This window comes from Anabas testudineus, chromosome 9, assembly GCF_900324465.2.
Source record: "Anabas testudineus chromosome 9, fAnaTes1.2, whole genome shotgun sequence".
Taxonomy (NCBI): Eukaryota; Metazoa; Chordata; class Actinopteri; order Anabantiformes; family Anabantidae; genus Anabas; species Anabas testudineus.
The window spans coordinates 27,614,114-27,629,609 of NC_046618.1; the positions used below are offsets into that span (position 1 = coordinate 27,614,114).

Here is a 15,496-nt window from a genome sequence, read left to right on the forward strand (position 1 = left end):
ATCAACCTGGTTAGAGGTTAGTAGTCTGATAAGAGTTTGTTTTTGGGGACAGGTGCTGATTGATTTCATATTTGACATTTTAAAAAGATAAAATAAACCCTGTGATGTTACAGTATGATGCACCCCCCCCCCCCTCATCCTCTCTGCTGCATTTGCACAAGCCCAGAGTTAAAAAAAGACTAAGTTTGCATTAACACCAGGCCAGCAGGTACCAACAATTAAATCAACTAGAAACAGCTCAGGTTCGGCTGCACTCGTCTCTTTTAGTTCAATTCACACTGGTTTGGCTCCATAGAAAAGCCACGTAACAGTCCATCTACTGTAGACCCACTGCACGGAGCAGGTCCTCGTGAGAAAACGCCACCAGTTCTGTTACTGGGCTGCCCTGTGCGACAGGTGGGAAACTGACCGTAGAAGGTTTTAATCCATTGTAAATAATCAGTTTTGTTTTTGTTGAGATGAAAAAAGTACCGGGAAAAAAGTGAAATGTAGTTTGTTTAATCAACGAGGGTTTTAAACTCCAGTAAAACCGTTTGGTACCAGGTTCGGTTTCACTGAGGGTGATTCCAGATATATCAGTGCCATCCAAAATTCAGCAAAATAAAGTCTCTTGGCAAAAACTACAACCACGACCAGCGCTTCCCATGAGGATCCCTGTGGATAAAAACCCTCCCAGAGGACAGGCAGGACCCCTTATGAACCGATACCCGTCCTCTATGCCAGAACACACCAGGGCGTCTGGTTCAGGTCACATTCCAGTTTGGTGTTGATGACAATGCAGGGAGCGCCGCTGACGGTCAGCTCCTGTCTGGACTCCACCTGGTAACGAAGGTTGGAGAGCCCCCCTTCTGGGTCCACCTTAAACTGCTCCTGCAGAGAGGAGTGACAAAGGGGGTAGGAAAGGACAGAGGGAAGGAGGGAAGGAAGGAATTTCTCGATTTTAAACAATTTTTGCACTGTAACGTAAAGCTGCATCAGGGCATCATGAGGTGTCACAACAGTGATGTGACGCCCATTTTCACTCCAGACAACTTTTCTTTGTCAGGTCGGCATGTTATCGTCTAGTTTGAGCTCGGCTTTAAACAAAACAGGAAACAAGCTGACCGACTAGACAACGAAAGAACATTCATCTCCTGAATCCATATTTGTACCTGTTTCTGAGACGCCACTCTCTTCTGGTCTCTCTTCCTCCAGGCCGGGTCATGGATGTGGTGGAAGGTTTTATATCCTGTAGTGATTCCACTCGGTCTGAACAGCTGCAAACAAAAACAACAACAACCAAGGCGTCGACCATGTTTACTGGACAGACAAATTTTTAACAGCTAAAGTGACATGAATGTTGTTCACTCCTGAGACTTACCTGAAGTTCAGCTTTTCTCAGTCTCCTGTAGAACTCGTCGTCCTCCCTGCCCCAACCCCAAAACCGATTTGACATCCCATTACACTGCAATAAACAAGGGATGCAACTCATTTATATTTTTCTCTACAAAGACACAAACTGCAAAAACAGCCACACAGTCATTGCTGAGTATCCCAAAGGTGAATCCATTTGTTTAAGACTGCAGCCTACACTTTATTTTCACCAGGTTAAACAGCTTCATCTGGTGGACAGTTTAAATTATTACATTAGTGAATATAGAAAAGTCAGTGTTATCATGTTACCACTGGATTAGCAAAACCTTTTTTGATTTATTCAGTTTGCACACTACGGTCAAATCTAACACAGAGATGGAAAAGATGCAGAAGAAGAGAAGAAATGCTGTATTCACATTTCTACTAAGTTGACTCAGTTATCTCAAGTTAAAAAAAATCTAAATATGAAGTGATGTACAACATAATGACACCCATTGTGAACCTATCCTGAAGCAGGCCAGTACCATGTGGTAGTGTTTCTTGGTGAGCAGCAGGATTCCTCCTACATAGGTTTTGTAGTGGTAGAGCGGGTGCAGCTCAGGTGAGGCCACGTGGAAAGGTCCATCCTCAGGGAAACCGTAGTCCAGAGCATCATTCAAGGGAAGCAGATCCACGTCATGCATTGCCAGGTAGTCAGTGTCGTTACCACTCTCCAGGTAGCCCACGTTGATCAGAGACGCTCGATTGAATCTGAAACGACCAGGAGATGAGAAACATCAGCCCTTACAGGTCAGGTCAACTACTGGCAGTGAGTTAGAGATAAATGGAGGTGGCAGTGTTGCATGTAGAAGGCTGTGTGTGAGTGTACAACCAGCTTAAACAGATCAACACAGGTCAGATCTAGTAAGCAGAAACAGGCTAAATGAAATCTCTTCTTCTGTGTTTAAAAGTTCTTACCTGTAGTGATCCACCTGGTTCACGATGAGGATCTTGTGGCGGATCTTCTTCTTGTTGAGGAACGTGTGCATGAAGGGAACAAACACCAGCAGCTCCTCGAAGCGCTCCCTGAAGGGGACAATGAGGGCCAGTTTGTGAGGACCCCAAGAGGGATCATCCACTGAAGACGCCTGACTGTCAGAGGGGCAGGGGAGCGGGGGCTGCTGCTGCTGGGGGAAACGTCTGTCCTCGTGCACCGACGAGGACATTTCCCCTGAGCAGCTGAGCTGCAGCCAGAGCAGAGAGACGAGCACGAGCACCATGCAGAGGCCGAACAGCTTGTAGACCGTACATTTACCAGACAGGAACCTGACAACACAGCAGGAGAGGACCTACGTCAACTCTAGCAAAGAAATTTATAAAATAAAATACATTTACAAACCACGAAAAAGTCCAACATGCAGAACAGTGGTGGAAAGAAATCATCAAGATCACAGTTTTATCATCACATTTGAATCTCTTTCAGATGTGCACCGTCTCACATCAACGCTCAGGCAATTTTAGACGTTGGTCATGTGTCTGAAAAAGTCTTTTACATAACAATCATGGTCAGATTCATAAAATCAAACCAACCCACTAGTTTTAATGAGGTGCTGAATCAGAAAACTAGTCAAATTAAAATCTGATGGTTTTATATTCAGGTTTTTGTTTTCTACCTCTGTATAAAACTGCAGTGACGTTGGGATTAGTTTTCAAAATACTGCAGCAAATTCCAGATAAAAACATGTCAGTCTTGTGAAAGGCTCCCATTCTCACCACTGCTCATGAAGCATCATACATAACGTTCTAATAAAATGTTTAAAACATTTTTCCAACACAGCCTTTGAGAGAACTGACCATGTTCTAGCTGTTTCTCTAACATGAGTATGAATCCACAGGAATCATGTCTGATCAGAGCTTCAGTGGTCGCACTGCTGCAGCCTGCATCATTCAAACCACACAAGAAACCATCAAGCTTTTTTGTGTTACTCTGCATTCAACATCCAGCTTCCAGCCTTTCGTGCATCAAACCCAGCTGGTCAGTGTTTAATAAAAACTGCCGGTAACAGAAGTTCCCAAACTGTGTCTCAGAAACCATTTTCTAAATGAACAACGTCAGAAAAGAGCTCCACTGGGTTCAGGTCAGCACTAAAGTGAAATGTGTGTGTAGCACCAAGAAATCACACTTGATGTTTCCCGAAGATATTTAACATTTGACAATTTAATAAATTATTATATAAGAATATTTTGTTTATTTGGTGTTTGGGTTTAAGTTATATACAGTTTGTTTCTCAGTAAAGCTGCACTCTATTTCCTTGGAGCTCCACAGCAGGTCCTGACTGTCTCACTTGTTCTGATGACTGTAAGAACCTCTGGACATCTCTGAACCACAGTTTGTGAAAAACAGGTTGAAACTTGAAACCACGACTCACTTCTGTTCTTGAAGAGGAAGTTTAGAGGTCGAGTTTCTTTAAAAGGCCCAGAAAGAGTTTGGTGTCAAGACACTGATTATCTACATAGAATCTGTGTGTAATCAACAAAAAATGACTACAAACGGCAGCAAAGAAACAAAAAAGGACTACGAATGGCAGCGAAGACACAAAAAATGACTACAAACGGCAGCAAAGAAACAAAAAAGGACTACGAATGGCAGCGAAGACACAAAAAATGACTACAAACGGCAGCAAAGAAACAAAAAAGGACTACGAATGGCAGCGAAGACACAAAAAATGACTACAAACGGCAGCAAAGAAACAAAAAAGGACTACGAATGGCAGCGAAGACACAAAAAAGGACTACAAACGGCAGCAAAGAAACAAAAAAGGACTACGAACGGCAGCGAAGAAACAAAAAAGGACTACGAATGGCAGCAAAGACACAAAAAAGGACTACGAATGGCAGCGAAGACACAAAAAATGACTACGAATGGCAGCAAAGACACAAAAGGACTACAAACGGCAGCAAAGACACAAAAGGACTACAAACGGCAGCAAAGACACAAAAGGACTACAAACGGCAGCAAAGAAACAAAAAAAGGACTACGAATGGCAGCAAAGACACAAAAGGACTACAAACGGCAGCAAAGACACAAAAGGACTACAAACGGCAGCAAAGAAACAAAAAAGGACTACGAATGGCAGCAAAGACACAAAAGGACTACAAACGGCAGCAAAGACACAAAAGGACTACAATCGGCAGCAAAGACACAAAAAAGGACTACGAATGGCAGCAAAGACACAAAAGGACTACAAACTGCAGCAAAGACACAAAAGGACTACAAACTGCAGCAAAGAAACAAAAAAGGACTACGAATGGCAGCAAAGACACAAAAGGACTACGAATGGCAGCAAAGAAACAAAAAAGGACTACAAACGGCAGCAAAGACACAAAAAAGGACTACGAATGGCAGCAAAGACACAAAAAAGGACTACAAACGGCAGCAAAGACACAAAAAAGGACTACAAACGGCAGCAAAGACACAAAAGGACTACAAACTGCAGCAAAGACACAAAAAAGGACTACAAACTGCAGCAAAGACACAAAAAAGGACTACAAACTGCAGCAAAGACACAAAAGGACTACAAACTGCAGCAAAGAAACAAAAAAGGACTACAAACTGCAGCAAAGACACAAAAAAGGACTACAAACTGCAGCAAAGACACAAAAGGACTACAAACGGCAGCAAAGACACACACAAACATAAAAACTACTACAGAGACACAAATCGACCACATTGTGACGGTTTTATGTTAAATCTTTACTTGTTCATTGTGAATCCTATCAGAGTTAAACAGTGTAATAAAAATCTTCGGCACGTCTGTAGATGAAAATTCAGGCTTTTAAAGCTGAAATAAGAAGAAATCCACTTGTTACCTTCTCTCCTCCTTGAAGTAAAGGACAGGCTTCCTCCTCGATGAATACATCATCTTTACAGTTTATTACTGATGACGAACAGAAAAACACTTAATCACTGTTGTTCACTCCTTCATCCTCTTTTCAAACTGCCCTCCATGCTAATTAACGCTAATGCCACAACCCTGTCCTGCAGTTTAGTTTCACAGCCCGTATGCATTTGTTCAGTGAGGTAAGAAGTTTAAATCCATGTTTCACCGCTTTTCCTGGATGTTGTCTGTGTGTTAGCCGTTAGCCGTTAGCTTCCTCCCGTTCCCCGTTACTGTACACGTAGCATGTAGCGGTTCGTACACTGCGCTACTCCGGGTTCACTCCACAACATTTCTGCTTTTATTCCGTCATTTTTATCCGCGACACCGCCCAATACAGAGCGTCCGTTACCGCCGAACTTCAGAGAAAACTTTAAATTAACACAAGAAGAGGTCCACGAAATATTTCACAATAATCTGACGCCGGAAAAAATCAAACACAGGACGATTGTAGTGCAGTCCAACCTGGAAACGAGTCCGAGTGGGAACGGAGAGAGGCAGCAATAAAGGTTCCTACTGCGATTTTAAAGGATCAGTTCACCACAAACTCGTTCCTTTTCTGTATTTTACTTTTTTTTTTTACTTTTAATGTCAGTCTGCTGCTCTGATGTGAATTTCCCCACCTGGGGCTCAACAAATTGTCTTCTTATCTCTTCCTTCCATTTACATCCTCCCCCTCTTTCCTTTTTTCTTTACTCCCATGTTTCACTCTAACCACGTCTGGATCTGAAAAACTGATTAATTACTTATTAATTAACCCTGCAGAAATAGTTCTTTATAGTAGAACTGTTTAATATGCCCCTCAAATTAAATAAAGTGAAAAACTGCGGATGTTCTAGCAGACACAAAAAATTGTGACAAATCTTTATTTTGAGTGCAATTTCAGACAGATTTCAAATGGACAGAATCTCTCTAAAAATTAAATTAAATTAAAGTCCCACTTCCAGCCTAAACATTTCACAAATGATTTAAATTCTAACCCCAGAAATATAAACTACTGAACACAAACCACCAGAAATTAAAAACCAGAACAGAATCTGAATAACTGAAGTCAGAAAAACAAAGTAAGAATAAACTGCTCTACTGATGGTTTGTATTTTCACTCAGGTTCGGATTAATTTGAAAATATCTTTACTGCTTCAATAAACAAATCATTAGTCTCTCAGCTCTTTGTGATCATGGAATTTGCTCAACCTGGGAACAAAAATTCACTTTTACAGGACAACTTAGGGGTTGTACCTCTGTTGTTTAACACCTAAAAAGTTAAAAACTCAAAACATTGAGGTAAAGCTCATCCAACTAGTTTCAGAACCAGATTTTTCTTCCACAGACTTTTAGCTTTGTAGTTTAGTTTTAAACAATATATGATTTTAACGTGAAACTTGTCAGCAGGAAACAGAAGTGTGCTTTGTTCTTCTGGATAAGAAAAACAACTGGCTTAAATCTAAATTACAACAAGAAGCACAGAAGTGTCTCTGGCAGTGTTAGATACAACAAATAAAAGCTACTGAGCAGCCGACGGTAAATTCTCAACACCAGAAGATTCAGAAGTTTCTTTTCACACCTCCACCTGCCGACCAACATCAAACCAGAGTCAGATTGACAGAAACATACATTCAGTTCAGACACGATAAAAATGAAGAATGTGCACAGTAACAAACAAACAAACAGTCTCATCTGGTTGGATTTCACTCAAAGAATAAAATAAAATCAGGCTCAATGTTTGCTCCACTGGTATTTGTACTAAATTCAACCTCTTCTGACCCAGCGAAGTTCGGCTTGATATAGAGGATGGAAACTAAAAATCACATTTTTATGTAAAGATGTTTGTTTTCCTTTTTTCTTTTTCCTTCTCCAGGTGATGTTTCCACAGATTTGCAGTTTTATTAAGGCGTCCTAATGTCACGTTAAAAAAATTAAAGAATATAATCAGAGTATAGCTTTATTCTTATAATATTCTGTTGGTGAAATACAGTGGCAGCTCTGTCAACTTTTAATGTTAACGCATATAAATACAATAAAAAATAAACCTGTTTAATCTCCATTGCAGTCGATAATGATGAAAATGATTTACATTTTTATTTCCCAGAATATTTTGACTTTATTTTTAGAACAGTCCAAATTCCCTGAATGTAACGTGGTACTAAAACGCTGCTGAATATCAGTCAATATAAAGTAGTTTCCAAAACATTTCAACATCTGACTGGTTTTAAAAATCGAGAGCAGCTCCACCAGCGGTCAGTTATGAGCAAACCTCAATGTTGGTAATGTTTTTCTTCAATAAAAAAAAAGCAACAGGAGATAAAGACTTTTGGTTCTTGACGAGTCCTTCAGGTTGTGGCTTCCATCGAATTTCAAAACAAGTGAGACACCTAAAGTTGTTCTATGTCAAAAATAAATTGAAAATATTGTTTCTGTGCACGAGACCAGATTCTCTTCATGTGGATCTATGAGGATTCTACAAACACCCTCGGAATTGGGCTGAATGTGGTTTTCAATCTGTTTGATTTAGTTCAGCTGCAGCTGGAAACCTGATTTGATGATATTTGACGCAGAAAATGTATTATACAACTGTTAATAATCATTTATGTCGTCAATCTGAGGCCAAGGAGCAAACTAACCAACTTTTGTTTCTTTGTGCAACTTCTAGTGGACAGTAACATGACAGGAAAAGGGGGAAATCACTTCTAAACAAAAAAACAAGTAAAATACACCGCTCTATCTGCCTGGTGGACTGGACATGAGACTAAAACCATTTTCCTGTTCCTGTGCGATAAGTCGAGTTGTCACATTTTCCCTAATAGTCTACTGCAAATGTGAGGAGCTCATGACAAACAGGGCTGGTGAGGAAAGCGCAAAAATAATAACAGCAATAAAAATAAAGATATTGTTTTCAAGCCGAATCGTGCAGCTGGATTTCACTGCATCCCGTCTCCTGTGCAGATTTTATCCCTGACAGCAGCGACAGCCTCCGCTGCTCAGTACTGCATCAAATACACTCACATTCACACACTCAAACATGCTGAGACTCTTCACCAGGAGAAAAGTTACACCAGCTTCTTGGCCTCAAAGAAGCTCTTGAGGTGTCTCATCTGCCAGATGCCGATGGCCACCAGGATGAGAGTCTGGACGATGGACCACCAGAGGACTCGCTGGTTGGTGCTCTCGCTTGTCTGACGGAACCGTTCCTCACGGTACTGAGAGGGGACACAGAGATAGGAGGATGCTCAATATTTACAGATGTGCGTTATCTGGTCAGAAAACACTTCCTGTTAAACACAAATCTTACAGACTTCTCATAATTGACAACAGCAGCGTGCTGTGAACACGTCACTGCGCGAGTCCACTAAAAGTCAGTTCACTACATTAGTTTTCGTTCAGCCCTGTTCTGCTACATGCTCACTTTACTCCCACAGAGTTCTATTAACTGCTTCATAAGAAAAACACCTCCTGTTGTCACTTGGGCTTTAAACACAGCAACACGATAACATGCAAAAGACCAACGCTGACTGACCCTCTGGTAGTTTTGCTCCTTCTGGATCTGGTCCACCTGCTCCACCAGCTGCCTCACTCTCAGCTGGAGCTCCGTCAGTTTGTCCTTTGCAGCAATCTCAGCATAGTTGTTGGCATGTTCACCCACCTGGATGTCCAAGTGAACCCTCTGAAACACAACACCAGCAGCAAGTAATGAACTAATGAAATGATGAACTACGATAATTATCAGACAGAGAGATAAGAGACAAACAACACAGTGTGTTCAACAGCAGAAAATATTCAAGGTTCAGGTGCATTTATACCAAAAACTCTTAGTGTCAGAACCAGAGGAACATTTTACTCCTGTAATCATCAAGGAGAAAAGGTTTCTCGTTTCGTTTCTCCTTCTGCTCCTGCTCTTCATTAACTGTTTAACAATGCTATCTGTTACTTTTAATGGGAGTCAACTATGAGAAATGTTAAGGTGCTGTCTTTTTTTTCGATACTAGAACACCCCCTTGTTTTGTGACTGACGTGGCTCTCCAGGTGCAGCAGCTGTGATCTCCTTCAAACTAAACTTTATGTTAAATTTCACTGAGTTTACATGTTCCCCACTAAATCATGATCTTACAAGTCAGGTTGTGACAATGGACACCAATACCTGCCTTAATAAACATATCTGTAGTTGTAGTTTACAGATGTAAGTTTTAGGATTGGTCTAAAAATCTGTCATAATCTCAAGGTAAACGTTCACACTGGCCTGATCATATTTCAATGATGCACCGGTAAATAAAACAACACACTCCAGCCAACACAGCCTACTGCGCTGTAAAAGTTTCACTTTGATTTAATGTTCAGAGCCTCCTCACCAGCATGCCTCCAGCGAACAGGGCGAACTTGGATGAGTTGGAGTGCAGACAGATCTGATGTTCCCCAGGTGTGTGTGATGTGAAGGTGAACCTTCCCTCTGAGCCGTATTGACGGGACAGAATCACCTGCAGGAGATACGCAGACAACAGATACAGTGGTCAGATCCTATCACACGGTGATAACCTCAGATACCGATGGTCGTCGTTGGGTTCACCTTGTCATCAGGGTCTTTGACTTCCACAAACATGCCCAGACCCTGAGTGGCCGGCAGGTACTCCTCTGTCTGCCGGTTGTACAGCTGAGTCCGATAGTTTCCTGCAGACAGAGATTTTGTTTTTCCTCAGTTTACCATGCAGAAGAAAAACAGCTCCAGTGTTAATGTATTGTTAGACTGTTTCTACATTCTTTCAGTTACGATTCACGGTCCTGCATGGTCTCATTTTACAAGATGACTCTCCCTCTGTTGGATTAGCAGGGGAATTCATTACATTAGTTTCTCTCCTTTTATCAAGCTTCTTCAACAAATCACCGAACTGTTTCATATTAGAGCTGAAACTTACAACTATTTGAATAGTCGAGTCGAATAGTTAATTATCACACGATTAACTAAAGGACATGACTAAATATTTTTGTGTGTCTTGTTATTTGTAGGCAAGTGTTGTTCATTTCCAACATCCACACTGACAAATGTTATATTAAATTATTCAATATTAAATAGTCCTTTCCAGTCATGAATTAAAACATTTAAATTTGTGCTTTGAATACTGAACTCACCCAAAGGTCTTTTCCACAACATTCTTAAAGGGTATCAGCCTTTTCTCTTTTTCTGTCGTGAATCTTTAGCTTCTAATCTTCAAAAATCTTTCATTTTAAAACTTTCACAGCTCAGAACCAGACCTCAGCGCTTTACAATGACGCCTCTTCTTCACTGTCTGTAAGCTGAAAGTTATAACCCTGCAGATCACACTTCTTTAAGCTCATAATTAGACTGAGATGAGCCTCAACACATCGTATGAGTAAATCTTCAAATTTTAAGGTTAGTTCGGAGAAACTTTCCTTGTCAATTCAAATTCTGAACAAACATTCTCATTCTGAGTAGAAAAACAGAAGGAGAAGAGTAGAACAACAGATGAATTCATTTATATTTAACTTCAAGGTAGGAAGAGACACCTGTATTGTACACCTGATGAAAATTAAAGATTATAGTAAAATAGGAACTAGCTAGACTGAGAACTGTGGTTGATGATTGTCTGACAGTCCTAAGTTTGAAATGTGTTTAACTACGTGTTTCGTAACTTCGTGACAAATTACAGTTACTCCAGAATCATCTTCATCTATACCGTCAGTGTGCATGCTCAACACTCATCTTTCCGTCTGTAATAGAAGGTAAACCCAAACATACGTTAACATACGTAAACTGACACTGCAGCATTTTTAAAGATTTAAGTAGAAATCAAACATTTTCCGGCTGACAGGAGGAAATGTCAACTTCAGCTCAATTAGCCGATTAGCTAGCTAGCTAAAGTTATTGAGCTAGCATTAGCCATTAGCCGGAGATTATCTTTACCGCTGGCACTCACCGATAATCATCGTCTCGTCCGGGATTTCTTCTATAAAACATTTCTTCTCTGTCTCTCCGATGTGAAAGTACAAAGAGGAGACGAAGCTGTAAAAAACGTTCAGGAGTAAAAGTGACAACACGCACGGCTGCATCCTGACGGACACCATCTTCATACCGGGAGAGAGCTCGACTGAGCCTGCGCAGACACCAATGCCACGTAAACCCTGATTCGAGCGCAACGCAGGAGCATGCTGGGTATTGTAGTTCTTTAACACAGGCCTGCATTCATCAGTGACGGTGCTGAGTAAATACAGTTCAACTCTATTAATGTACACTTTGACCTCTGAGTGCACATTAATAGAGTACTTGTATTTGTACTCTTCAATAAAATGTATCACTCTGGTTTGTTGTCTTTTGTATCTCACCTCTCGGGTTGTATGTTGTTATTGAACTGTTAATCTACGCTGTCTGTACTATATTCAGAGTTATTCTAGATTAGTTCTGTTATTTTTTTACTTTTTGTGTCAGTTTGACTCTGTTGCTGTGATATGTGAATTTCAACTTCGGGGATCTATAAAGTGTTATCTAGTTTAGTATAATATGATCTAATGGGTGACAGTCGATATGTTTGATGCTTCCAGTTGGTCGATAAAAGAGTGTTTTTCTGTGTAATGCTGTATTTCGTGTATTTCTACCTACACGGGGGTAAAGAACGGGAGATTCAACGTGTATTACCATCAACAGCCTGTAGGGGGCACAAAGAGGGGGCTGCTGTTAATGCGGGTTTAAGCGAAGAAGAAGCGCTTCCGCCAAGCTGTTTCCATGGTAATCAGACATGGCGCCCGGTGAGTAACGTTTGTTCTACATAAATCTACCAGTTTCAACCTTTATCTTCAATAAACGTTGCATATTTAACATAATGACCAAGCGGAAGACACGATAATCAAATCCGAACTTTCCTCACCATCCATTCGTCACTAATTAAACTCCGGTTCTGGTTAGTTGACATCCGCAGTTTAGTGTCTAAACTGGATCTCATCAGAAATCTGGCCTCACTCAACTCGTGCTGAAATGACCGGACTGACCGGGCTAAGTGAAGCACAGCTACAACACACAGCTACAACACACAGCTACAACACACAGCTACAACACACAGCTACAACACACAGCTACAACACACAGCTACAACACACAGCTACACCACACAGCTACAACACACAGCTACAACACACAGCTACAACACACAGCTACAACACACAGCTACAACACACAGCTACAACACACAGCTACAACACACAGCTACAACACACAGCTACACCACACAGCTACAACACACAGCTACAACACACAGCTACAACACACAGCTACAACACACAGCTACAACACACAGCTACAACACACAGCTACAACACACAGCTACAACACACAGCTACACCACACAGCTACAACACACAGCTACAACACACAGCTACAACACACAGCTACAACACACAGCTACAACACACAGCTGGCTTCTGTGTCTCTCTGTCTGATTTCTACTGTTAAGAGCTGCTTCTTCGTTTGGGTCCTGGCCACGTTGTCTATGTTCAAATAAACGCAGGACAAAAATAAATGATGTTGGTGCTCTTATTCATCCAGATTCTCCATTGTCTCACCCTTGTGTAGCAGTATAGACGTACATATTATTAATATGTAAACTATATAGTCTGAGCTGTATTTTTTGTTTCTCTACAGGGAGTCAACCAATTGTATCCTTCACATGAACTGATGCAGAGCTACAACACACAGCTGGTTTCTGGGTCCTTCTCTCTCTGTTTCTCTGTCTGATTTCTTCCGTCTGTTCTCCTTGACCCTTTCGTTCGCAGCTTTCGTCCACTCCTCTTCAAGTGCTCTTCTACCTGAACAGCTGGTACTTTGCAGCCTTCTACCTGGCAGAGATTCTCATGTTCATCTATAAAGGTGTGAAACCTGCTGTATTACCACTGAGCTACATTTGCATGTGTGTCTAACAACATCGTTGTTATTCCCCAAAACCAGTGTTTGTCATTAAAACAGAATTTCACTTTACGAAAAATCGGTATGTTGTTGAGAAAGTCTGTTTAAAGGGGAATAATTCACTATTGCCTGAATAGACTGTGGCCTCAAGCTATCGTACAACACGACTGGTAAACTTTGTGTTTATCATCAGACAAAAAAGAAAAAAATAATCAGAGACATATAATAATTCCCACATTTATTTACAGTACATCCTGAGTCTTATTTTAATATCTAGAAATGATTACTACTGTTTCAGTGCTTATTCTAATTCAGCCAGCAGAGGCATACTAGTGTAGTGTATAACTTTCTACTGTCCCTGCAGGTATTACTGTTTCATCGCATATGAATTACTTTATCTATGGGTTTGTGTTTTTTGTGTTTGTGCAGGCATTTCACTCCCATATCCATCTGATAATCTGGTTCTGGATGTAGTGCTGCTCATCCTATTCCTTGGTCTTGAGACTCTCAGGATCTTTTACGGTGGGTGATACAAAGGAGTTAAACAAAAACACTGTCTTCTGTATAATCAGTAGCTGAACATTATTAAATCAAAGGCCCCCAGGATCGGCACTGGGTTTCGTGGCAAAGTCAAAAGTACTGCAACATGAATCACACTTTTTCTATAGGCAATTGTTACAAAAGGAGCAGCGGCATAACTGTAAAAAAAAATTCACAAACCCAGCAAACGGACTCTTTATTTTTTGGAATTTGTCAAGGTCAAGTCAAGGTCAAGTTGCATTTGAGCTGCTTGATAAAAATGGGCCCTGAGTGGTAAAAGGAAACCATCGCCTGAATGAGAACACAAACTCATCTGTGCGCTGTGTGTTAATCCAGGTTGGAAGGGGAACTTGTGTGAACGCTCTCTGGCCTCATGCGCATCGCTCTTCATTCTGTTTCCCTGTGCGGCACTGGCTGTTTACTACCTGCTGCTGCAGACCTTCGTCCTGCGACTGGAATTCCTCTTCAGCGCTGGCCTGCTCTGCTTCTACAGCCTTGAGTTCCTGCTTGGTCTCCTCGCCATATCTGCCTTCTCCAGGTGACTTCATCAGGGTTCAGTCCTGATCACGCTGTAAATCTTTCATTTTTGTCGTACGCCTGGAATAGTGAAATGAGAGGTTTATTCTTTCTTTGTCCCTTTTTCTTTTGTTCTTTAGGTCCAAAGTTTACTAAAGAAGAAACTTTGTGAGTTCAGGACATGAAGACACACAGAGTCAAAAAGCTTTCTTTAGATGTAAGGCTATAAATATAAAACATTATTTTATAAAGCTGATATTTAGATCTGAATATTTTCTGTGGTTTTATACAATCTGTTTGTACTGAGAAGGTTTTTTTGTAAATAAATGTGCCATTTTCTTTAATGGACCAGAATCAACTCCAATGTAAGATTTATCACACATAAAACAGCATTTTAAATTACACATTTACACAAAATAAGAACTATTTATTAAAACGTGCTTCAAATATGCAAGAATTCTGCAGGAAACTAAAGTGCACAGGGTAATTAAGGTATTACAAGTCTTAAATATAAACCAACAACTTCACTGAATTTATCATTTCTAACTGATGAATTAATTCATAACTAATTAATCTGATGCATATTGTTGTCAATACTGTGTTCTTATACTTCATGTAATTAAATTTACCAATAGGAGTTTTTTTATACAGCTGGTAAGTCCTAAACACACGAATAATTTTAGTATTTCATAAAAAGGCCATTTACTTACATTTATTTACATTTTAATTTACAAAAGCTTTTACCAAATATTTTTGCTTCTTAAATGGAAAAATCCAAGAGCTATGTATCCACAGTCCTGGCCTTAAATTATTTCCATATTTTAATCCATCAGTTTTGTCCAGCTCCAGGAAATATACTGTACTAATATAATACAGTATATAACATTATCCATGCTCATGTTTTTTTTACCATACATACTGCTGCAAACAATTCAGCCTTGGTTTCCTCTCTTCCCTGTGGCATCGTCCAGTGTCAAGGTGGTTTTGGCAAACAGCTGCTCTGCAATGTTTGTTTTTTAGGAAAAAATGCAGAGCACTGTGTGGAGTGAAGACAACCGTGAACAAACATGAAGACATCTTCTGAACAGTGAAGGATGGTGGAGGGAGCATCATGATTTGGGGCTTTGTTGCCTCTGGACCTGGACAACTTACCATCGTGGAGAGGAATATTACTTCCACATTTAACCTGTTATTAAAACAGGAAAAATTCCTTTTTCACCTTCACTTTGGTAAAGATCAGATCACTTTTCATGACCAATTTAAGCAGGAA

The 15,496-nt window shown here is 40.5% G+C and overlaps 3 protein-coding genes across 5 annotated transcripts; 1 reads left to right on the top strand and 2 right to left on the bottom strand.

Moving 5' to 3' along the window:
- Positions 1–137: 137 nt before the first annotated feature.
- Positions 138–5,723, bottom strand: b4galt7 (xylosylprotein beta 1,4-galactosyltransferase, polypeptide 7 (galactosyltransferase I)). 2 transcript variants are annotated; one of them, XM_026344059.1, is made up of 7 exons: positions 5,203–5,723; positions 3,187–3,270; positions 2,311–2,658; positions 1,878–2,103; positions 1,361–1,444; positions 1,152–1,256; positions 138–870 (listed from the first exon to the last, which is right to left on the bottom strand). In XM_026344059.1, the coding sequence occupies exons 3-7, from the start codon at positions 2,610–2,612 to the stop codon at positions 715–717; spliced, it is 873 nt and encodes a 290-aa protein (XP_026199844.1). In that variant the 5' UTR covers positions 2,613–2,658; positions 3,187–3,270; positions 5,203–5,723; the 3' UTR covers positions 138–714. The 2 variants fall into 2 exon arrangements, with proteins under 2 accessions (XP_026199844.1, XP_026199843.1); XM_026344058.1 differs by lacking the exon at positions 3,187–3,270.
- A 396-nt stretch (positions 5,724–6,119) lies between these two features.
- Positions 6,120–11,375, bottom strand: tmed9 (transmembrane p24 trafficking protein 9). Its single transcript, XM_026344019.1, has 5 exons — positions 11,195–11,375; positions 9,829–9,929; positions 9,614–9,739; positions 8,785–8,931; positions 6,120–8,467 (listed from the first exon to the last, which is right to left on the bottom strand). The coding sequence occupies exons 1-5, from the start codon at positions 11,346–11,348 to the stop codon at positions 8,318–8,320; spliced, it is 678 nt and encodes a 225-aa protein (XP_026199804.1). The 5' UTR covers positions 11,349–11,375; the 3' UTR covers positions 6,120–8,317.
- Positions 11,376–11,409: 34 nt separating this feature from the next.
- On the top strand, positions 11,410–14,584 carry si:rp71-1d10.5 (transmembrane protein 216). Of its 2 annotated transcripts, none has more exons than XM_026344021.1 (6): positions 11,410–11,430; positions 12,910–12,923; positions 13,041–13,134; positions 13,600–13,692; positions 14,047–14,248; positions 14,367–14,584. In XM_026344021.1, the coding sequence occupies exons 1-6, from the start codon at positions 11,424–11,426 to the stop codon at positions 14,380–14,382; spliced, it is 426 nt and encodes a 141-aa protein (XP_026199806.1). In that variant the 5' UTR covers positions 11,410–11,423; the 3' UTR covers positions 14,383–14,584. The 2 variants fall into 2 exon arrangements, with proteins under 2 accessions (XP_026199806.1, XP_026199805.1); XM_026344020.1 differs by lacking the exon at positions 11,410–11,430 and adding an exon at positions 11,986–12,020.
- Positions 14,585–15,496: the final 912 nt, after the last annotated feature.